Source organism: Gobius niger (genome assembly GCF_951799975.1).
Source record: "Gobius niger genome assembly, chromosome: 22".
NCBI lineage: Eukaryota > Metazoa > Chordata > Actinopteri > Gobiiformes > Gobiidae > Gobius > Gobius niger.
Genome location: NC_136873.1, coordinates 14652049 through 14674730, shown reverse-complemented (window position 1 = coordinate 14674730; position 22682 = coordinate 14652049). Strand labels below are relative to the sequence as shown.

Below are 22682 nucleotides of genomic sequence, written 5' to 3'. Positions count from 1 at the left end.
GGTCATGTTCGAAGCATCCATCCATCCGTCCATCCATCCATCCATCCATCCATCCATCCATCCATCCATCCAACGAATCAACCAACCATCCATCCATCCATCCATCCATCCATCCATCCATCCAACGAATCAACCAACCATCCATCCATCCATCCATCCATCCATCCATCCATCCATCCATCCATCCATCCATCCATCCATCATCCATCCATCCATCATCCATCCATCCATCCATCCATCCATCCATCCATCCATCATCCATCCATCCATCCATCCATCCATCCATCCATCCATCCATCCATCCATCATCCATCCATCCATCCATTCATCCATCCATCCATCCATCCATCCATCCATCATCCATCCATCCATCCATCCATCCATCCATCCATCCATCCATCCATCATCCGTCCGTCCGTCCGTCCATCGCCTGTTGGTCTCTCATAAGGGGCTTCTGAACCGCTCTTTGTCAGAGCACCCAGGGTCATTCGGGTGCTCAAACTCCTTCACCACGTTAAGGTGGCGGTTTCAGGAGGGGATGTTCAAAGCAGTCAGAGGGAAAACAAAGAAGAGAAAAAAGTCCACCATTACACCAAGATGCAGAGACACGGAGAAGAGAAAACCTAAACGGGTTAAAAAGGGTGAAAAAGTCTCCCCCTCGGCCATCCATCCAGCTCCTACAGCTAAAGCCCCGTTACTAAAAAAACGGTTAATCTTGACATCCTTAGTCATCTCAGTACTTCTCTGAAAAATAGCTGCATTCTGAGTAAATTTCTTGACTTGTTGCAGTGCCCGGCCGGCCCACCATGATGATCAGCACGACTATTAGCAACACGGCGCTGATCCAATGGCAGCCGCCCAAAGAGATGGTGGGGAAGCACATGGGCTACCAACTGCAGTACAAGAGGCAGGAGGAGGAAGCCTTCACCGTCAGAGACTTCCGCCCTGCAGACGACCACTTTACCGTCACCGGCCTCCACAAGGGCGCCACCTACACCTTCAAGCTCTGCGCCAAGAACCGAGCGGGCCGCGGGGAAGGGTACGTGAAAGAGATCAGCCTCCCGGAGGACGTCCCGGCCGGCTACCCGCAAAACCTGCGCGTGATGGGGCAGTCGTCCACCTCCGCCGAGCTGTCGTGGGAGCCCCCTCCGCTGGCCCAGAGGAACGGCCGGATCGTCCAGTACGTGGTGGTGTACCGGGACATCAACAGCCAGGGCAACCAGAGCTACAGCAGCAGCTCCACCCACACCCGCCTGGAGGGTCTGCGGCCCGACACCACCTACGACATCCGAGTGCAGGCCTTCACCAGCAGGGGAGGAGGGCCGCTCAGTCCCAGCATCCAGAGCCGCACTCCCGTCACAGCACCCCCACCAGGTGAGGAGGTAGTACTGTGGGTAGTACTCATTAATGAATTCCATGAAAATACTTAATATCTTTACTTGACTAAAATTACAGGATGAAAAGTTTCTTCACTTTCTCCTTCTGTTCTCTCAGGATCCATCAGGAACTTTGCAGTGAAGACGGTGACAAAGACCTCTGTGCTTCTCACGTGGGAAGTGCCAGATGCCTTTCAATCTCAAGTGCCTCTCAAGGTAAGGCCCCCCCTGCTGGACATAAGTATGTTTCATTATAAAACGGTCTTTTTACGTATTAATGCAGCCATTTTATTTGTCATGCAGCATTCAAATTCAATAGACAAAACCTTTCAAGTACCAGACAGTAGAAAGACTTACTGAACACCATTTTCCACCATAAATATTTTGCTGAAGATGCTATTGGCATAAGAAGTAATCCACACATTCAGTCCATTTTGCCCTTCATTTACATCATAATTATGTCCCCAATTCATCTTCATATGGTCATGTGATGCTTACCAATTTACACAAGGTCCATATGGCTTTAAAAGTGATAGTCTGAAAGTTTAAATGTTTTACAAATGTAATACTATATTGCGTATGATATTTTGACTGGGACTGCAATTTGACATAAAGTAGGTAACACTTAATAATAACATCTTTTCTTAAGTCCCTCACTCCCACGGCCTTACCTGTGCAACATTGAATTTAAAAGTCCAAATCCATGTCCAGTTTTTCCACCAAGTAAAGTGAAATGAACCTTTATTTATTTATTTTTTTGCACTTTTTGTCTAAAATAAACATGCTATAGTTATACAAGTTAAGTTAAGTTAGTTAACGTTAATGTAGAAAGACCTTGCCTTGAGCTTGGGACAGACTGTTAATTGTGGATACATCCAGGGGCGGACTGGCCATATGTCCATTCTGGAAGAGCACAGAAGGGCCACTGGCTCTAGGGCCACCGGTCCCGCCTCAACCAAGCTTTACCCAAATCTTAAAGCTAAAAAGAAAAGCACCAAAATAGCCAGAAAAAGAGGATGAAAACATGAGAAAAGCACGGACAAAAAATGATAGAAAAAATAATTCAAAAATATGACAAAAATGCGGCGACGTGACAAAAAGTTTCCATCACTTTTGTAGGTCTTAGCTTTCAAATGAGGCGTTACATTGTTGATCTCCAGTCGAGAAGCTTTTAGATTTGGGGTAAAGCCCAGTATAAAAAAACATGAATCTAAAAGGAATTCCGTGGGGTATGGTGTGCCACAAGGTTCAATTTTGGGACCACTATTATTTATTATTTATATTAATGATTTTGCTTCTGTTTCTACGACCACCTTTCCCGCTCTTTTTGCTGATGATACCGATCAAAAAAATACTAATAAAAAGCCGAACTGGGGAAAATGCACTCGTTAATGTTAAGGCGGGGGGTAAGAGGTTAAAATATGTCTTTATGGAAGTGCACAATTACGCTAATTTGGGCCAGGCTGGTCAGAGTCCAGGGCTGTTTTTCAGTCCCAGTCCGCCCCTGGATACATTTGTCTCTCTATTTTGTGCATTCAGATTTGTGTGTCATTCTGTGAGAAGAACCAGCTCAGACCGGCTAGGTTTTTTTAATGAAAGCACTGACAAGATACTGTCTCTGCCCCAGATCCAGTACGGCCAGCGGAGTGTAGAGGTGCCGGCGGAGCAGCAGAGGGCGCTCATCAGAGACCTCCAGCCTGACACCGCGTACTCCTTCGTTCTGAACGCGACCGGTGGGGGGCAGCAGCAGGAGGTGTCTGTCCGTACGGCGCCGGTCATGCTGACCACCGGCCCCAGCAGCCTACAACCCCCTGGTCCGCTGTCGGAGGGCAGACTGATGCTCAGCCTGCCACACACCACCCCTTCAGGCCCCATCAGGTATACTACACTGGGTTCATGTATTTCACCGTAACATTTTCAACTAATACCATATACCAGCTATCAATAAACAAACTAAAATGAACTAAAGGAATGAGTGAGGACAAGATCTAGCATTAGCCAATCTAAGGATAGAGAATCTTAGGCCCTGTCCATACGAAGTCAAGCTCAAGACTAAACACAAAAATATTTGATCAATCCAGTGTATCATCCATTTAAAATCGGCGTTTTAGGCGTCTGTAAATGAACATTTCCGAAACTAGGTCCCAGAGCGGACAGATCTCAAAACGCTTCCATAGTGACAGCGTCTCCAGAATTTTTGCTGTGACTGTCCTTCACAGGTGGTACTACGTGGTGGTGGTCCCCGTCTCAGAAGCCGACGAGGCCCAGTGGGGGAGCCCTGCGCAGGTGGACGTGGAGGAGGTGAGGGCTTGGTCTGCAGAGACACCCAATCTTTAACCTGACTCTAAACCTGACTTTATTAGGCAAAGAGAGGATTTCAAACGCTCAAAACATCGCTTGAAGGACTGCAATCATGGCAAGACAATGTTGCCACAAAACTGCTAATGTAAAAGCTCGACAATGTCACATGAAAGTGATCAATAAAATGTATTTTTCTGCAAATACAGCTCTAGTCTGTCCATAAGTGACTGTCTGTCTGTGGCAGCTCCTGGACCCCAGCCTGGACCCTGGCCCGGAGCTGTCGGGACCTTACGTGGCGGCCCAGCTGGACTCTCTGCCTGCAGTCTTCAGCCTGGGCGACGAGCGCGTGTACGGCAGCTTCTACAACAGACCCCTGAGCGGTCAGCAGCAGCAGTACCACTGCTTTGTGCTGGCTCAGCTGGAGCAGCCACAGTGGGTGAGTGAGTCTCGCCTCCACATACTTCACACACGCCACTTCAAGCCGCTCAAAGAACAATATGAGTGTGTTCACATACACCATTCCTGAATATCGATGACTGGTTTGGTGGCTTTACAGCAGTGGTTCTTCACTAGTGGGTCCGGATGCAGAAGTGGGTTGAAGGCTAGATTTCAGCGAGTCATGAGCCTGTGTAATAAATGAGTGCAGAGAGACATGTTTGTCACGAGAGGGAAGCGTCTCACCAAAACCCTAAGTTGTATTGTTTTTAAATCACCCGGAGAAATTGCAATAATCCAAGTTCTTTTTTTCTGAAAACGATAGTGACTTCATATTTATTTAGTCATTGGTTAAAAGAGGGCAGAAAATGCTGACCATGGAGTATTTGGAATCTGGCGGTTAGAGGAACTCATTTCAATGTGTCTTTGACTACATGAGAAAGACGCTGTGTAGACCACTCGAAAGTGTGCGTTTTACGCTCAGACACTGGAGTTGTCGGTGAAGGGAAAAGAGGATGCAGAGTTCTACACGCTCTCGTCTTCACTCAAAACATTGTCCGAAAACCAGTCCAATTCTCCACTTCTCCACGAAGAAGCACACACGGTGGTGTTCAGGTGCTGGCTCTACAGGGCGAGCGGTGAACTACACAGACATGAGCTGATCTGATCAGAGTGTGAGGGGTTGGCGACAGCAGACCGGGCTTTATTCATTTGGCTGCAATAAGTTTTATTTTGGATTTGCCTCAAAAGCCAACCCTCTGGTCCCTGGGAACCAGAGGGTGGGAACTTACACCTGTACCGGACTGGTCATTTTTATCTTAGCGCTGAGATTTAGCCTGATGACAGTGAGTTTTAAACCTTTTTTATTGATTAAAATGTCATATACAGGTATCTCTTATATAATATACAGAGAGTTGGGTAACTGCCTGCTGTAAATGTAACTAGTTAATGTAACTGCTCTGTGTCTCAGAGGGTCCTCACAGCCAGCCCCTTCTCCGAGCTGCTGACAGTGAGCCGAGGGGAGGACGCCCAGGAGGAGGAGGCCCGGGAGGTGGCCCTCTCTCCCGACGAGGCCCACATGCTGTGGGTCATGGGGCCGGTGCTCTCTGTGGTCCTCATCATCCTCACAGTCATCGCCATCTTAGTCTTTAAAAGGTCAGTTACTCACACTATGTGATCATGGTACTCCTTACTCCAAAGCTAAGAACTCTGAAGTTAATAAAGTGAATAAACCTGCACCGTTGACAAACCTCTCCCAGCAGCATGTTTTACAAGCTCTCCTTTGCAAACTCGTTCCTCTAGCTGTTGCCATCGAGCTTTTAGCCCGTGATTAGCTTTGATTTGTTTTCTTAAGAGTAGCCTCCACTTCTTGCTCACTCCAACTTTTCTTTCTGCTGCTCGATTAGCCTGCAGTGCCCTCTAGCGGAATGTGAAATTATATATTTCAATTTAAAAAAAAGGAAATAAATCACGTTAGTCGCTCCGGAGTATAAGATCCTGCACCCCCTGCCAAACTATGAAAAAAAAGTGCAACTTACAGTCCGGTAAATGTTTGCACAACTGCAGTGATAAAAAGTTAACGTTGTGAATTCCAGCAGCTCTGAGCGTCTTTGTTTTCTTGGGCAGTGTGGTTGAGAGCAGGTCTTTTTAAAACATTTTCAATATCTTCAATATATTTAAATCTCTCTCTCTCTCTCTCCTCCGCCTTCTCCTGTGGCTGCAGTCGTCAGGAAGGGTGAGTTCTCACATCCACTGACTGTAAACGGCCCATAACGCTCAGCTCTAAACAAACTCTGGTCCGTAGGAAGCGGACAAGTCTCTCGCTGAAGGAAGAGCACCACAGCCGGGTAAAGGAGTCGGCCCCTGCACCGTGTTCAGATCCAGTGGAGCTGAGGAGACAGCACTACCCCACACCAGGCAGGTCCCCCCCACTCACCAGGCCTCCGGTAGTTACATTGACAGCTCTAACCTTCCTGCGGTGTCTGTCCTATGCAGGGATATCAGAGCACCGTCCTGTTCCTCTGTGTGACCTGGCGGAGCACGTCCAGCGCCTCAAAGCTAACGACAACCTGCAGTTCTGCCAGGAATACGAGGTAGCGCCAATGGACACATTTCTGGATAGGGATTATTATACATTGTGGTTGATGTATTCCTTTTGAAATAGGGCGGTGGTTTCTTGTTTATTTCAACGTAAATCATTTTCAGCGGTAGGACAAAGACGTCACAATGATTCTTTAACATCAGGGGACACAATATTCATATCCCAAGAAGCCACAATATACAACACAATCACAGAGGTGCACTTAAAGGGGGCTGTATGAGTGGTTGGCATGGCGCCTTTACTTTCCATCATAGTGGCCTCTCTGATGCTCCAGGATCAATTCTTTTTAGAGTTGCTTGTCGGTTTTCATTGCCGATGGACCCTCTCATCAGAAAACCTACAAAACAATTGATTGTAGAGTGTTGTAGAGACCGCCGTGATTGAAAGTCAATGTGCCATGCCAACCACAATACAGGCAAAAAAGGTAAATTGCGCACAAATATAGATTTTTTATTTTAAAAAGTTAGATAATGCACCTTTTGTCATTTTTTTGTCATTTTTTTGGTCATTATTGGTCATTTTTTGTCATTTTTTGTCATTTTTTTGGTCATTTTTTGTCATTTTTTTGTCATTTTTTTGTCATTTTTTTGTCCATTTTTTGTCCATTTTTTTGCATTTTTTATAATATTTTTTTGCATTTTTTGTCAATTTTTTTGTCAATTTTTTGTCATTTTTGGTCAATTTTTGGTCATTTTTTTGTCATTTTTTTGTAATTTTTTTGTCAATTTTTTGTCAATTTTTTGTCAATTTTTTGTCAATTTTTTGTCATGTTTTTGTCAAATTTTCATCAAATTTTTGTCATATTTTTGTCACATTTTGTCACATTTTTGTCATTTTTTTGTCACTTTTTTTCTTTTAATCATGATTTTCTTCACTTTTAGCCTTGTTTCGGTCTTGATTTAGTATTGTTTAAGCCTTGTTTTGAGACAGTTTGATCAAAAACAAACAAAATGTATTGGAATGAACTATATTGAAACGTTTTTTGTTGGTGACAATCGTATCGTTATCCCAGAATTCAGGACATTTATCGAACAATGCTTATTTGAGCCCTGCGACACCAACAGGAAAAACACCTTAGTGAAACAATGTGGTATAAACATACAGGACAAGATGTGTGGTCATTGTGCAGTGAACTCCCCCTTGTCTCAGTCTATTGATCCAGGTCAGCAGTTCACCTGGCAGCACTCCAACCTGGAGGTCAACAAGCCCAAGAACCGCTACGCCAACGTCATCGCGTACGACCACTCCCGGGTCGTCCTCAGCTCCGTGGACGGTGAGACCAGACAGAGGCTATGAATAAACTGTAACAGAAGAACATTAAACACGGATCATTATTCTTTTCACTAAATATTCGTGGCTGCATGACTTCGGTTCTAATAACATGAACAACTCCCAACATTCATCTATTCATTACAACTTGTGCATGACAAATAATGTTGGATCAGTTATTCTTTCTTTTTGTAATCCTGATTTACAAACACTGGGACCTTCCACGGTGGCCAATAGTATTATTTTGCTACTTTATACTGAATAAGTCGTCCTCCTCTCAGACTTTTACTCTCTAGTTTTAACACACTTCTGTTGTAAAATTCGTGTACCATGACTCTGTTCAGATCATGTTTAGTTTAGATCCATTTATCCTGCAATCTCACATTTTTCCTAACATAAATAATACGCAGCCTATATATATGCTTTGTAAATGTCTTAAAAAAAAAAGCTTATAATCACAGTGGTTCACTGTAAACATCGCCAACAGCCATTTAAAGGAATAGGCCACCGTTTTTACATACTGAGATATGTTCTTACCTTAGCTTTGACGAGTTCTTTAGGACCTGTCTGATCTTCACCCGTGCCTTCAGTCACGTAAACACAGCGCAGACGGCGTTAGCATTTAGCCTCTCCCTCTCTCCTCTATAGCTCCAAAACAGGTCAAGATAGAAGCTACCAAGCTACCAAGCGCGCAGTAATCTTCACTTTACTGCGCGGATTTCGAACTACTCCTGGTATTATTACGCCTTACAATATAGTTCCCCCTTTTATCCGCTTAGAAAATCCACATTGTTTAATTTAGTGTAATTATACTTTGTAGTGGAACACTTCACGTAACCATATTTAAATAGGGAAAACGTGGAAGAGCTTGGTAGCTTCTATCTTGACCTGTTTTGGAGCTATAGAGGAGAGAGGGAGAGGCTAAATGCTAACGCCGTCTGCGCTGTGTTTACGTGACTGAAGGCACGGGGGAAGATCAGACAGGTCCTAAAGAACTCGTCAAAGCTAAGGTAAGAACATATCTCAGTATGTAAAAAACGGTGGCCTATTCCTTTAAGGGGACATCACCTAACCCTAATATGTATTTTTGCAATTATGTTGCAATAGTAATTAGTTAAACGTGCTAAAATGCATCAAATTAGAGGAAATTACATTATGTTCGGTTAAAGATTTTCTGAGGGAGGACCCCATCCCCCGAACACCGCTAAAGCTGAAACTCTAAAATAGAGGCCACTGGAACTAAAGGCGCCATGCTAACCACCTACACAGCTGCTTTGGTTAGTCACTTTAGTTAGTCAAGAAATGTCCAGCTGTTTATCAGATCGCGTTCATTTATCACATGGATGTCTGAGTGTTTCTGTTTGATAGAACTAGACACTGGCAGAGTTTGCCTGGTGACTGTAATCCTTTTCCCACCAAGCTGGTGCCGGTGCTGTTTCTGGGCCAGGTCCAGTTTCAGAACCGGTTCTTTCGTTTTCCACTGAAAAAACGCTGTCTCTCGGTTCCAAAATCTGGTGCCGGTCGGGAACCAATTAAAAGCTGGACCAAAAAACGAGCACCAGTGATGTCAGCGGCTGGGGGCGTGGCTCTCTCCTCCAACAAACAATCACTATTAGTTAGTTTGTGCTTAGAACTTCCTGGAGAAGCCAAAACATTCTCTGTGGAGGAAACTGTTGTTTTGCTTTACGCTCTTTAGCTAAAACAAGAGTTAGAAAGAAGAAATCAAAATGTTAACGGCTGCTGTGACTAAACATAAACTTATTTTTCTGTATTTTATAACCAGAAGTGGCTGTAGTAAGATGTTAGTCCATTTTTGATGTTGACTTCCCAAAGCGGCACAGGCTCTCATTTTGGTGGAAAACCAAGTCAGTCTGGAACCAACCCGGCACCAGAACCAGCCCTGAACCAACACCTTGGTGGAAAAGCCCTAAATGAGCAGTCTTTAACACCTGTGCACTGTTGTTTGCCGCCGCCCACTTTGTGAACTTGCGTGTGTGTGCACTGACAGGGCGACCAGGCAGCGACTACATCAACGCCAACTACATCGATGGCTACAGGAAGCACAGAGCGTACATCGCCACCCAGGGGCCCCTGCCGGAGACGCTGGGGGACTTCTGGAGGATGGTGTGGGAGCAGAACACGTGCACCATAGTCATGATGACGCGGTTGGAGGAGAAGGGCCGCGTGAGTGTTTTTATACGATACCTCGGTGATAATAACTGTGGGGTTCTTTGAGCTCACGTCACTTTTGGTGAACAGATCAAGTGTGACCAGTACTGGCCGAGCCGCGGCACAGAGACCTACGGCGAGCTCCATGTGACGCTGGTGGAGGCGGTGGAGCTGGCGGCCTACAGCGTGCGCACCTTTGTCCTCTCCAAGGTGAGACCAGGAGCCAAGCGTGAGGTCCAAAGATGGAAGACGTCACCTCCATCTCTTCAATCTTGTTTTTTATTTAGTTTTAATATTTCAGTGAATATACTTTCCTGCATAGGGGAACTTCTGTACACTTCTCTTTTCTCAAAATGCTTTTTTCTTGAGTTTTAAGCCCAGAATTTAAGCAAAGTTTAGTTTCTTTGATCAGTAATCACTGGTTTATCGACTAAATACACACATACATTTATTAATTTATCTCTATACGTAAATCTCTATACGTAAAGCACATTTTGTTCCTTGATACATAGGCAATCTTGGTCATTTTTACACATTATTGTCTATATATTATTATTATTATTATTACATATATTTATAATCATAGAAAAGTTATATCTCGAAATATGTATTTTTCTCATTCAGCTGCAGTGTCTCACCTCTGGAGGGAAGGTTTTATGCAACTTTCTAGAGCTTTTTACAATGTTGCTCTCACATAAAAAACCTACACATCTTTGAGCAATCTTGAGGATCTTCTTTAGTGGCGAAACTTTACATCGTGATGACAGCTCCCAAAATCAGACCCGGAGCTGTTTTCCGTCACACTCGCACAACTATGAGTAATCTTTTTATCTATTCCAGGGGTTATTCTTAGCAAAAGTGGAGTCGACCTCTGGAACTCATTAGAAGAGGATTTAAAAATGTGTTCAACTGTAGTACAATTTAAAATAATGTACAGAAAGCAAATACTGGAAAAGTCTGCAAAACTCCTGTAATTAATCATCTGTTCCTGAACTGTGAATTGTCTTTGTTATTTTTGATCCGATAATGAGAAGTATGTTATGAATCCGGATTTATTATGTGATGTCCAGAATGTGCAGCTTCAGCCTTATGCAAGAGCAAACACAAGAATGTTATGAACTAATGACTCTACTGTTTAGGATTTGCTAAGAGGAGCCGTTTGTTGATTTAATTTGCCACTAAGGCAATTCCTCAGTCTGGAATTGCCGCATAGATCTCATGGTTAAAGCCTAATTATACATTAAAAATGATTGTGCCGTGAGCAGTAGTTTAAGTTGTGTAAGTCTGAAAGGAGGGGGAGGGCCTTATAAGTTAGAACTAACGTCTTCCTACTCCCTTTGAGCAGCACTAATACCTCTTATGGTGTGAACAATTCTGTATGTTATATGTGTACTATACCTGTATGCATCTGTTGCTCAAACTAAACTAAAACTAAACTAAACTAAACCTCCTCCTGTGGTCCTATGTATCCAGGGAATGCCTTCCTCACCCCACGATCTCTTGCTTACCTCAATCCTTTCATCGTGAAATGAAAACACTCGTCATGTAAATGATGGAAACAGCTGTGCAGCAAAGGGGAGCCAGAGGAGGGAGGAGTGGTAGAGGCTTATTTTGTACCTGACTTAGAGGAATAGGAAGTGAAACTACTGGATGTGCTTCATATCAAAGAGATAGTGATGAAGATGTGTTTAAGGTGACCAAATGTCTGCTCTTTAAATGACTCGTCTGTACGGTGGTATAAATGAAGCGATTCTTTCTTTCTTTCTTTCTTTCTTTCTTTCTTTCTTTCTTTCTTCAGCCATTGGCGTTATTACAGACACAATAATAACAACAACAGCAAAATATTCAATGCTGAATAGGAGCATGAGGAACACATTGTCTTATAAATTTCATGCCCCTTTTTCTTTTCTTTTTTTTAATAACAATAATACTTTACATCTAAATCAATGACTGTTTCAAATTTGTCAACATTGGTTCTTATGTTTCGTCGCCTTCGTATTTTCCAAGTACATTTTTTTATACATTTTATTGAATTGAGTGATCGTGTTACATGATTTTTGTTCCATAAACTGATCCCTTTTACAAGAAACCCCCTTTTGTTTTTGTGAAGTGCGTGAATATGGTACCCAGAAATCGCTCTTTCTTCTGTTGTTACTATCTGTGATTAACATACATTTGTTTTGAATATGTATTGGCACCAACTTATTTTTCACTCTCCACATAATTTGTAGCATTTTAAGGCGAGACACTGCAGGTGAATAGGGAAAAAAAATAAAAAATACAGATATCAATTTGAAACTTTTGCTGTCGATCACTGACATAAATGTGAGAAAAAAAATACATGGCAAGTTTTCTGTCATTTTATCTTTTCATATAAGAACAAGGTGTTTTATGCCTAAAAATGCCCCAAATTTCCCATCTTTTCGGCGACGAAATCTGAATAATGGATAGAGCTACATTCAAATTTATGGTTTCATTTTATTGATAAATGAGTTGCCAAGACTTTCTCAGAGGGGAGTTTGGATTTCTTGTTTAGTTTTAAAATAAGCTGTTTTTTAGTGGAAAAATGTGTAAAAATGTAATTTTCGCCTTATTTTTTGACATTCAAAACTCAATAAATGGAGCTTAAGGGATTAAATAATAAAAAATCCCTCTGAAAAAAATCTTCCAAATATTGTTCAGTCCAAGGCTGGAAAATGTGAAGTCTTTAGGTCCGACTGACGTGGACATAGTGTCGCCACAATGACAGAAAAATGTGTTTTGAGAAAAAGGCCCTTGAAATTGCATTCTCCCATATAAGTCTATGGGGGAACATTGAATCAGCGCAATATTTAAACACGTTATTGTGAAGATTAGGCATATTTTCTGTTTCCGGGTGAAAGCTTATATGTTCAGAGACCAATTAGACCCAAAACCTGAAAACTGAAAAAAGTTAGTTTTGCCTGTAGTGTCTCCCCTTAAATTTGACCAATTCATTAAATTTCAAGGTCTGCAATTTTATAAACAGTTTGTTTGTGTCTCGTGGACCTTTGAGAGTCACAGCTTTCTTCTGGAGTAAGAACAGCCCCTCTGTATAACTGGTGACTGCATTACCCCACCCTTCAATACAGTATGTTATATATAAGCAAATGTAATGTGCGCAGAATGGCAGCAGTGTGAAAAGAGAGCTGCGGCAGTTCCAGTTTGTGGCCTGGCCCGACCACGGCGTGCCCGAGTATCCCACTCACACGCTGGGCTTCCTGCGGCGGGTCAGAGCCTGGAGGCCATCGGACGCCGGGCCCTTGGTGGTGCACTGCAGGTACGACTCCAGACCAGATGTTTGTTCATGAAGCTTCCATGTCAAAGGTTCCTCTCGCTGACTCTGTGTTTGTGTGACGAAGCGCGGGAGTGGGCCGGACCGGGTGTTTCGTTGTTATTGACGCCATGCTGGAGAGGATGAAGCAGCAGCAGTCTGTGGACGTTTATGGTCATGTGACGTGCATGCGCGCTCAGAGGAACTACATGGTCCAGACAGAGGAGCAGTATGTGTTCATCTATGAAGCCCTCCTGGAGGCGGCCGCCTGTGGCCACACGGACATTCCTGCACACTGCCTGCACACACACGTGCACAAGCTCAGCCAGGCCGCCCCCACGGACACCTGCAGCGCCATGGAGCTGGAGTTCAAGGTGAGCTGCCGAAGAACACTTTCAGGTCACCTTTATTGTTGCATTATCTCTTTATGACTGAGTTACAAACATATTTGAACACGATTTGCAAACATTTAGGTAAATATGCTGTATAAACGGCTAAGCAAGATGATCTCTGAGAAATATGAGAATGTGTTAACAATACACCACATAAGTGTCACGAGTGTGGTGGGGATTCGACCCAAAAGCAAAAACAGCCAAAACAGGTTCAATGGAAATTTAATGGCAAAGGCCAAGAACAGACAAAAATGCAAAACTCACTTAGCACAGGAACATGGCAGAGGACACACACACAACGCACCAATAGAATACAAATGAACCGACCAGGACAAGGGAAAACACAGGGGTCTAAATACAGAAGGAACAGGGAACAGGTGAAACACATTAGGGCGGGACAGGTAATCAACACAAGGGAAGCAAAGCAAAACCACAAGGACAGAACAGACATGACAAAATAAAAGACTAAACACAGAACCAAAACAGGGGACAGAACACAAATAGACAGAACCATGACAATAAGCAATGCACAGCCAACATGCAAGGCTCCCATGTGTTTGTGCGTTGGCAGAGGCTGTCCAGCGCTACAGTGAACACCTCCAGGTTCATCAGTGGCAGCCTGCAGTGCAACAAAGGCAAGAACCGCCTGGTGAATATCCTGCCCTTTGAGTCCAGCCGAGTGGCCCTGCAGCCGCTGCGAGGAGTGGAGGGCTCCGACTACATCAACGCCAGCTTCATCCATGGATACAGGTCCCAGCACCTCTCACTGCATATGAATGCTAACGCTAAGGTTAAGGTTAAAGGGACTAGATGCAAGTTGGTCATTTTTATACTCACTACTGCCACCTCAGGTCTTACACAGGTTTTATTTTTTATTTTATTTTTTATGTTTAAACTCGTGCATGACGGCACTTCGGACCCGAATTAACACCTTTCTGAGTGACAGTGCAGGATTTTAGGGGCAGTTGTGGTGAACAGGTCTGGCCTCATTCTACACATTAGGACATGGCTGGAACATGTAGGAGGAGGAAAATACTTAATTTTAACATTTTTAAACTCCCTATAGTCCCTTTAAGGTGGGCTTTATTGACCCTGGCAGGGAAATTTCAAGTGGGCAGCTGCATGGAAACCCGGGGACCCATCTCCTGATGTCGTGCCTGGCTAATGGTCAGAATTTGGCTGGAGGATGAATCTATTGTGCATCATGAGTTTAGTGGTATGGGAAATCTGTATACTGTATTTAAATACTGTATTAGTGGTAGTAGAAGCAGTGCTGTGTTTGCAGAAAGAGAGAGAGAGACTTTATTATATATATTATATTGTTATTATACAAAATTACAAGCATAATTTTGACCCTGCTTCCAGAACAATTATTGTTAGCTCTCAGGCAGAGTTGGCACACATTGTCAGAGATGTTACTTTTTACTGCTTTAGGATTCGAAGCCCTCGAAACCTCTTCTAAATTCACCCATAAAAAGGATTCAATGCATTGACTCCTGGTCAATGACCCTCCATGCCATCTATATTTCAAAATTTGAGCCACAATGAAAAACATTTGTACCTCCTTTACATCAAACACAATGACAAAACGTCGCTATGCTTTTGAGTTTTTTTCATATGGCTTCTTAAAGTGTACAAATGGACAAAGCCCAAATGAGTGGACACACTTGTGAAGCCTGATTTTGTTGCTGTATATCATAAATGTCTGTCCTTGCCCTCTACAGGCAGCAGAGGGCATACATCGCCACGCAAGGCCCTCTGGCCGAGACCACAGACGACTTCTGGAGAATGCTCTGGGAACACAACTCCACCATCGTGGTCATGCTCACCAAACTGAGGGAGATGGGCCGGGTAAGCCCTCAAGCATCACTTTTCACCCCCAAATTCTTCATCATATAATCTTAGCGTAACGCCTTTAAGCAAGCCTTTCCAATTCAGTTAAATTGAACTGGAGTTTGTGCCAAAGTCACCATTTGGTTAGAACACACTAGAATCACAAAATGCATAATGGATACAGTGTAGCGCTTTGATTGTATATTTGGATGGATGGACACATTTTACACAAGATGGTAACTAGCTTGCAATACAGATGTTACAATATTATCATTGCAGACATGTGGAGTGTTAGCAATAATCTCCATAAGTTTGAAAAGCCTAATTGCTCAGTTCAAACGGATTGGTGTTTGTGTTTACAGGAGAAGTGCCATCAGTACTGGCCTTCCAAGAGCTCGGCCCGCTGTCAGTACTTGGTGTCGGAGCCTATGGCTGAGTACAACATGCCCCAGTACATCCTGCGCGAGTTCAAAGTCTCGGACGCTCGGGTACGTGTTTTCCTATACTCTGTTTAAGCTGGCTCAGTCTGCTCGATAAGTCACTGTGCTCAGAGGATTGATTCTACATTCTGGCGTCTCTGGTCTGCTCTCTGTGTTCCACGTTTTAAAATCAGAAACATTTGGTGTAGATGCTATGTTGACGATTCGCTCCTTCATTGTCAGAGCGGACAGTCCAGGACCATCAGGCAGTTCCACTTCACGGACTGGCCTGAACAGGGCGTCTCCAAAACGGCAGAGGGCTTCATTGACTTCATCGGACAAGTCCACAAGACCAAGGAGCAGTTCGGGCAAGACGGACCAATCACAGTACATTGCAGGTGATTGTAGAGTAATAGCAGCTACGTGTATTCATCAAAGTGACTTCTTAAAGGTCGTGATGAGCGGGTGAGTCTCGTACTGTTTATGTTTTTGTTTGGTGTCATGGGGAGATTGTATGTAAAAAAAAAACTGCAGTTCTCAAGGTCATAATTATGAACAGTGCACATATACTCAGCTCTATCCATTTAGGTATTGGCTTATCCAAGGCCGTGGGAACCCAGGGTGCTGAGGGCGCTGCAGCACAACCTGGTGGATAGTTTGTGAAGTGCAGGCGATATCAACCCCTTAACTCCCACCTGAACCGAGCACATTTTCTCCAGCTTTACCCCCAGTCCAAAAGCTTCTGGAAAAAAGGTGTGAAAATAGCAACGAAACTGAGATGAAAATGAGGATGAAAATGTGAAAAAAGTGAGAAAACGTTGATGAAAAAGTGACAATAAATTGGGAAGAAATGGACGAAAAAGTGATACGAATTTGACAAAAAAATGCGAATAATTTGACGATAAAGTGACAAAAATTTGAGGAAAAATTTAGAAAAAAATGGACGAAAAAGTGATAAGAATTTGACAAAAAAGTGAGAAAAATCTGACGAAAAAGTGACAAAAAATTTAGAAAAAATTACAAAAATGGACAAAAATTTGACAAAAAAGTGAGACAAATTTGACGAAAAATTTAGAAAAAAATGGACGAAAAATTGATAAGAATTTGACAAAAAAATACGAATAATTTGACCAAAAAGTGACAAAAAAGACGACTGCCCAACAAAAAAAGTGATGAAAAAAAATCTGATGTGAGGAAAAAGATCCATTTAGTTTTGTAGGTCTTTCAAATGAGGCGTTACACTGGCCTACAGGATTTGGGTAAAGCTGAACTGGAGAAAATGCTCTCGGTTCAGGCGGGAGTTAAGAGGTTAAAAAATAGGATTTATGCACAGAAGAAGTATTTTGGGGGTACATTTTGTCCCTCAGCGCCCCCTAACTAAAATATCTTCCCACGACTCTGGGCTTATCTGACAAAGATTGAAAATTGCTAGATACTGCTAAAGGAGACATTATGCTTTTTTCTTTTTTTGTTGTTGTTGTGATATTCAATTACGCACATACTGCATTATTTAAAGCATTATTTAAAGCATTGCCAGAAGCAATATTGACTTAAAATGACTTAAAAGTAGAAATGAGTCATTAAGTTCCGGCCCAAAACAAGCCAAATTGATTCAGACCTGCTTAATATAGTCGGCACCAAAACAGCGTTTTGACTCATCCAAAGGAACATTCTAATAATACAGAACTTAAAGGTACCTGATGGGACGTGATATAGGTGCAAACGGAAATTTCCAGAGCACAGAACACACAAAGGCAGAGCAGGATTCCTCAGTCATGCGTGAATCACTCAGAAAACCACACCAAGTCCTAACTATTGTATTATTGCATATTATTATTAAACATATGGTGAAATAAAGAAGCGTACTGTATGTAAAGTGTTTTTTCATTGTTATTTTAACTTATGATTGCAAATCTTTCAATGTGCTGTAACTTCACCACAGCATGCTCTACTGCCATGATAAGGTCAATTTGTGTTGAATTGGTTTAAAGTTATATTAGTGTGACTGCCATGTGAAGGCTTCTGGTTCGGGGCAGAGTGGAGTGGACCAGTGTGAGACCAGAATTTGACTTCAGAATATTATCCGACTGCAACATTTTAAAATACAAGTAGGCAAATGAAAAAGGACAGATTAACTTCAGAGGCCGCTGTGTATGTGCTACTTCTGCAGCGCCGGGGTGGGTCGCACTGGCGTGTTCATCGCCCTTAGCATCGTCCTGGAGCGGCTGAGGTTTGAGGGGTCGGTGGATGTGTTCCACACCATCAAACTGCTCCGGACTCAGAGGCCGGCCATGGTGCAGACCGAGGTAAGCTGCTCCACCACGGCCAAACCTTACAACTGTAAATGTCCTTTTTTCTTATGAAGCCAGAGGTAACTCACTTTGCCCTGACCCCACTTTACTTCAGCACAAGATTAAGATATTTTATCATACAGTATTAAAGCCCAGATTTACATATATGCTTTTTACACTTAACAAAATGACCAATGAACAGCTGCTTTTTTTTGACACTTTTGACACTTGTTTTTGTGAAAAGTTCACTTTGTATATACCGTAAATGCTCTAATATAGGCCCGGGCTTTTATTTACTCAAGGGCATCTAGGACCAGGCCTTCATTGGAACCAGGCCACAATTAGAGACAGGCCTTTATTTCTATTTGAGGAAAAACGGACGACCAGGAAAATGAAGAAAAACGACATTTGTGTCCATTTGCACCTAAAATATTAGGTTCATTTATTAACATTTCAAACCGTCTCCCAGCGGCTGGAACATTGACGCCTTTTATTTTGTCGGGACAACAGGAAGTGTTTCGTTGCTGTTAGCGGAGCTTTGACATCAATGTCACTGCAGGTTTCTGTTTCGTTTTTTTACCACGGACCGGATTATTTGTTGTTATCTTGTGTAAAAGGCGAGTTTAGACGGAGCGTTTGTGTTTGTGATCGATCATGAGACTGACCCGAGAGAAGACGAGACGCTCGCGCTGATGGGAGGAGTTATTTTGAGGCGTGGGACTGACCTGCACACGGAGCAGCTGGACGTGCTTTAAAGACGCGATGGTGACTTTATTAAAACCCTGGAGGGTCACACAACATTTGTTTCCCCGTTTCCAAATACAGTCACAGGAGATTTGAAAAGTGGCTAAATCTGTGTCAAAGTTACGCTCGGATCAGCTCCTCCGCAGCGTCCCCATCGGCCCGGGTTCCCGTTTGTTACTTCCTGCACGTGAGTTTTCATTTACACCAGTATGAGACAAATTCCTAACATGGGGAATATTTCTACCGCTATAGTTTCTAATAAAAGCCCCGGCCTGTTTTAGAGACCGGCTTTAATTTGCCTCCGCCAGACGCGAACCCGGCCTCTGTTAGAGACCCGGCCGCTAATGGAATACAGGCCAGAATTAGAGAATTTACGGTAACATACCTATTTACGATTTAGTTATTTGCACATGAACCTGTTCCTTGATTGCACATTTTCCTGACTAGTTTACACCCCTGAATGTTTCTTGAGAGCTAATGTAACACGTATCTTATCTCAATTCTCTTATCTATAATATTACATGATGATGTAAATTTAAAAAATCCAAAAAGTGTCTCAACTTACCCGGTCTCCCCGACTTCATATTCTACACTCAGGGGTTTTTCTTCCCGGGGATCTGGGCCAAACAAAATGAAGGTCTTGACTTGGCCATTCCAGTCCCCAGGAGACGATTCCGAAATGTTCAAATATTTCCCAGTTCATTTCCTGGAACACTTTGCATTTTAAGAAACCCTTTCTCTCAATTTCTCAACCTGGAAAAGTCTACAGAAGAACACATTCCCAGCTTTACTCACTCTCAGGCTGATTCTGTAAGGCGGATGTCTTCTCATTTTGAACGTGTCTCGTTTTAGGAGCAGTACCTGTTTTGTTACCGGGCAGCGCTGGAGTATTTGGGCACGTTTGAGTACCCTGCAACATAGCACCATGGACAGCAACCACGGGCCGTCCAACAGCCGAACACCAAACAGACTGACCTGGGACAAACGCGGAGCCAACTAGGCCAAATGACCCAACATCGTCGAGAAGCAATAGACTGAAACCTTCCCCCGCATTACAGCTGTTCTCTTTCCATTATATTGAATATTTATATGACACTGTCTGTAAGATACTCTTGTTTTTATACATTAACTTGTTGCAATGCAGAAGGAAAGATTTAGGACATAAATGAGAAAAGACTGCTGTTTCACTGTTGAATAAAGACTTTGGTACAAACGTTCTTCTATGTGACTAAAGCTGAAGCGTCAACACGTCAAATTGATCACATTTAAAATACTGCGAATATGATCTCGTCTGCTTCAAAACAATTGCTGTGTCATTAGTTTTATTTTATTTTCAATTTTTGCATGTTAGCCTTTAGCTTCCTAACTTACTGACCTTTATAAACCTTTATAGACGTCTCATCTACCAGGAACTCAGGGTCCAACACAGAATCTTTGGAAAACATTAATTTGAACAAGTCTAGGCTAATCCTAATAGGATTTTAATTAGGACAGGAAGTACTGGCAGAACTAGTGGCTGGTACTTCCTGTCGATTTCATTTTATTCGATGTAAGATGTAAAATCCAAGTATATCCAATTTGACAATTTGGTCAGTTTGTCTTGAAGCTAAAGGCTTTATGTTCATTAGATGAAATATACTATTTTAAATAGTACTGCCTCAAAACAATCACTTGTCTACAGTTTTACTTTTATTTAAAATCTTTTGAAAATATTATTTAAACAAGTCTAAGCTAATCCTAATACGTTTCACACACAATAAGCTACTTCCAGGTCCAAACTGTTGAGATCTCGAGCTCCATAGAGAAACAGCAAACTTTATCTGAATCTCCTGCTGGAAAAGCAACAGATAAAAAACACCTAATTACAATAATATATCTTTCTTTGGGCAAAATAAAGATATTTTTCATATTTAAAATAAGCCTTCATTGTGTATGGAAAAAAATATTTGATAATAAATGTCAGAAAAGCCTCATTTCTGTTTAAAAAGAGCCTTGTAGTCTGCTCTACAGCAGGTTCAAATCAGCTTTATCCCATTAGAGTGAAAAGGCCTAAGCTCCATTGGACCCGGAAGTAGAGAGACGACGTCATCACGTAGCAAACATTTACCTTATTCCGGAAGCTTGTGTGGGCGTTGCGCCTGGAGAAGTCCAGATAAAATCAGATCTATGCGAACACAAAGCTGTTTTTAGGCCGAGAAACGGTGCAGTGTTAGCCTGGCTAACACCAGACTAAAATCACAAGTGATGTTTAGTCTGGGGACACCAATTCATGTTCTCATAGGAGAGGTGTGGTTTACGATCGTCCATACCCGTTTATTGGGCGATACAAAAAAAAAAAAGTCTATCATGCGTCTGCACGTAGCCATGGCCAATCGTATCATCGTATGAGATGACGTATGACGTACCCGCTGTAAAATTTTGAGCTAAATTATTTAGAACAAGGTCTAAAGCTTGATCGAAAAATACCATCGTGTCTGCTGCTGTCATGTTGGATCCGTAAATAAACTTTTTATTTATTTATCCGTAAATAAACTACAAGCTTCCGTACATCGAATAGCGCGTCATCGTCTTGCCGTCCCTCCTCGCTCTGTGATTGGTTCCCAAATCCACCGGAAAATTTGGGCCATGGTCCCCAGGCTGTTGTGCAGTTTGAAATAATTCGAGTGCACACAGCAGCCTGGTGTTAGCCAGGTTAGTGCAGTGTCGACTTGTTGGTGCAAATGAACATTTGGCACAAATCAATCTACTAAACATCAGGTTTTAGCGCCAAACATTTTCCCTTGTTCTCTACTTAATGAACAGAAGTGTCAATACAACGGAAAGGCCGATCCGTGACAAAGAGGCACATGTGTTAGTTGCGTTAGCTTCAGGCTAGCGGAACTAGCACGCCCACGTCTGCAATGAGCTAATTATGTGAAAGCAAGCTTCTTCCAAGCGTAGTCTAAGATAAAAGGACTCCAAGTAGAGTCACACAAATGAGTGTGTGAACGAGCCAATCAAAAAAAATCAAACAAATTTCTACTTTAAGTAAAATATAAGCAAGGGACAATCATCTTCTGTAGAAAAGTTATTTATTATTAAATATGTGTAATCCAAAATGACAAAAGACTTGAAAACACAGGTTCTAACATGGATCCGTTTTGTTCAGGGTCTAAACTCTCGTGGAGCTCGGGGACAACTCTCCCAGGACGTCTGTCAATGAGACGCCTTCAACCCCTCTTCACCTTTACAAACTCTGGGGATGGTCTGGGCTTAGACCGCACGCAACTGACCTGACCCTGTTGAACTGAAATGCTACGGCTCATTCCTACAAAGTTTAATACATTATAAAACGCAAAGAACAGACGTCGCGCTATACAAGTCTACATGAAGCTTTTCCAAAGTATCCATAGAAAAAAATAGAATTTGTCGACTTTGCTCTGAGCAGTGTCATAAATATTCTGATAAAAACTTTTTTTTCTCTTTGACTTATCCAATTTTTACAGGAATGCTGTAAATAAACGTAGTTAAGGTGAAAAAACAAATCTACAAAGGCTTTCGGAAAGGAAAAAGTCATGAATCCTATACAAACGGAACAGTATTTAAGGTTTTCTCTCGCACTGGAACAGGAGCGGGATCTTCAACACAGATAAAATCAGCATCGGTAGTAACTGTGGGGCTGTAGGTTAAATATAAAACTCAATATATAAACAAATATGTACAGTGCTGGTACACACTCGTGAACTTTGGCGATATTTTCGGTGCTGCCTCCTCTTTCTCAGCAAGTGCCGTTACTTTCTGGGCTCTTGAACTGCATATCAGAACTGCATCTTAAAGTACTGAACCCGCCATTTAAAACAGGGACAGCCAAACCTTAGCTGGATATAGAAACGGTAAATGCTTTTGAATTGTGGCGACACACAAATGTTGGAAAGAGAATATTTAAAGGTATTTCGCACACTAGCTCTGGAGCCCTCATAAGTTCAGCATCACACTCTTGTACATTCTTTCTAATCATTTTTCTTTCATTTTACATGTACATTCACAAACACTGCCTTAAGGTGAGACACTGCAGGTGAAT

The 22682-nt window shown here is 42.6% G+C and overlaps 2 protein-coding genes across 3 annotated transcripts in view; both read left to right on the top strand.

The window, feature by feature from the left end:
- The window catches only part of LOC306981284 (receptor-type tyrosine-protein phosphatase F-like), a 39911-nt gene extending 20091 nt beyond the window's left edge, over positions 1–19820 (top strand). For both annotated transcript variants that reach the window (XM_079580851.1, XM_079580850.1), the window contains 20 exons: positions 790–1374; positions 1495–1592; positions 3004–3254; positions 3596–3677; positions 3922–4113; positions 5083–5267; positions 5836–5847; positions 5917–6029; positions 6108–6205; positions 7363–7486; positions 9491–9666; positions 9742–9861; positions 12795–12949; positions 13032–13317; positions 13907–14085; positions 15060–15186; positions 15531–15656; positions 15831–15985; positions 17758–17893; positions 19475–19820. In XM_079580851.1, coding sequence (XP_079436977.1) covers positions 790–1374; positions 1495–1592; positions 3004–3254; positions 3596–3677; positions 3922–4113; positions 5083–5267; positions 5836–5847; positions 5917–6029; positions 6108–6205; positions 7363–7486; positions 9491–9666; positions 9742–9861; positions 12795–12949; positions 13032–13317; positions 13907–14085; positions 15060–15186; positions 15531–15656; positions 15831–15985; positions 17758–17893; positions 19475–19543 — 3269 coding nt within the window. In that variant the 3' untranslated portion in view covers positions 19544–19820. The remainder of the gene's footprint in view (positions 1–789; positions 1375–1494; positions 1593–3003; positions 3255–3595; positions 3678–3921; positions 4114–5082; positions 5268–5835; positions 5848–5916; positions 6030–6107; positions 6206–7362; positions 7487–9490; positions 9667–9741; positions 9862–12794; positions 12950–13031; positions 13318–13906; positions 14086–15059; positions 15187–15530; positions 15657–15830; positions 15986–17757; positions 17894–19474) is intronic.
- szt2 (SZT2 subunit of KICSTOR complex) overlaps positions 1–22682 on the top strand; it is a 210123-nt gene that overhangs the window by 105680 nt on the left and 81761 nt on the right.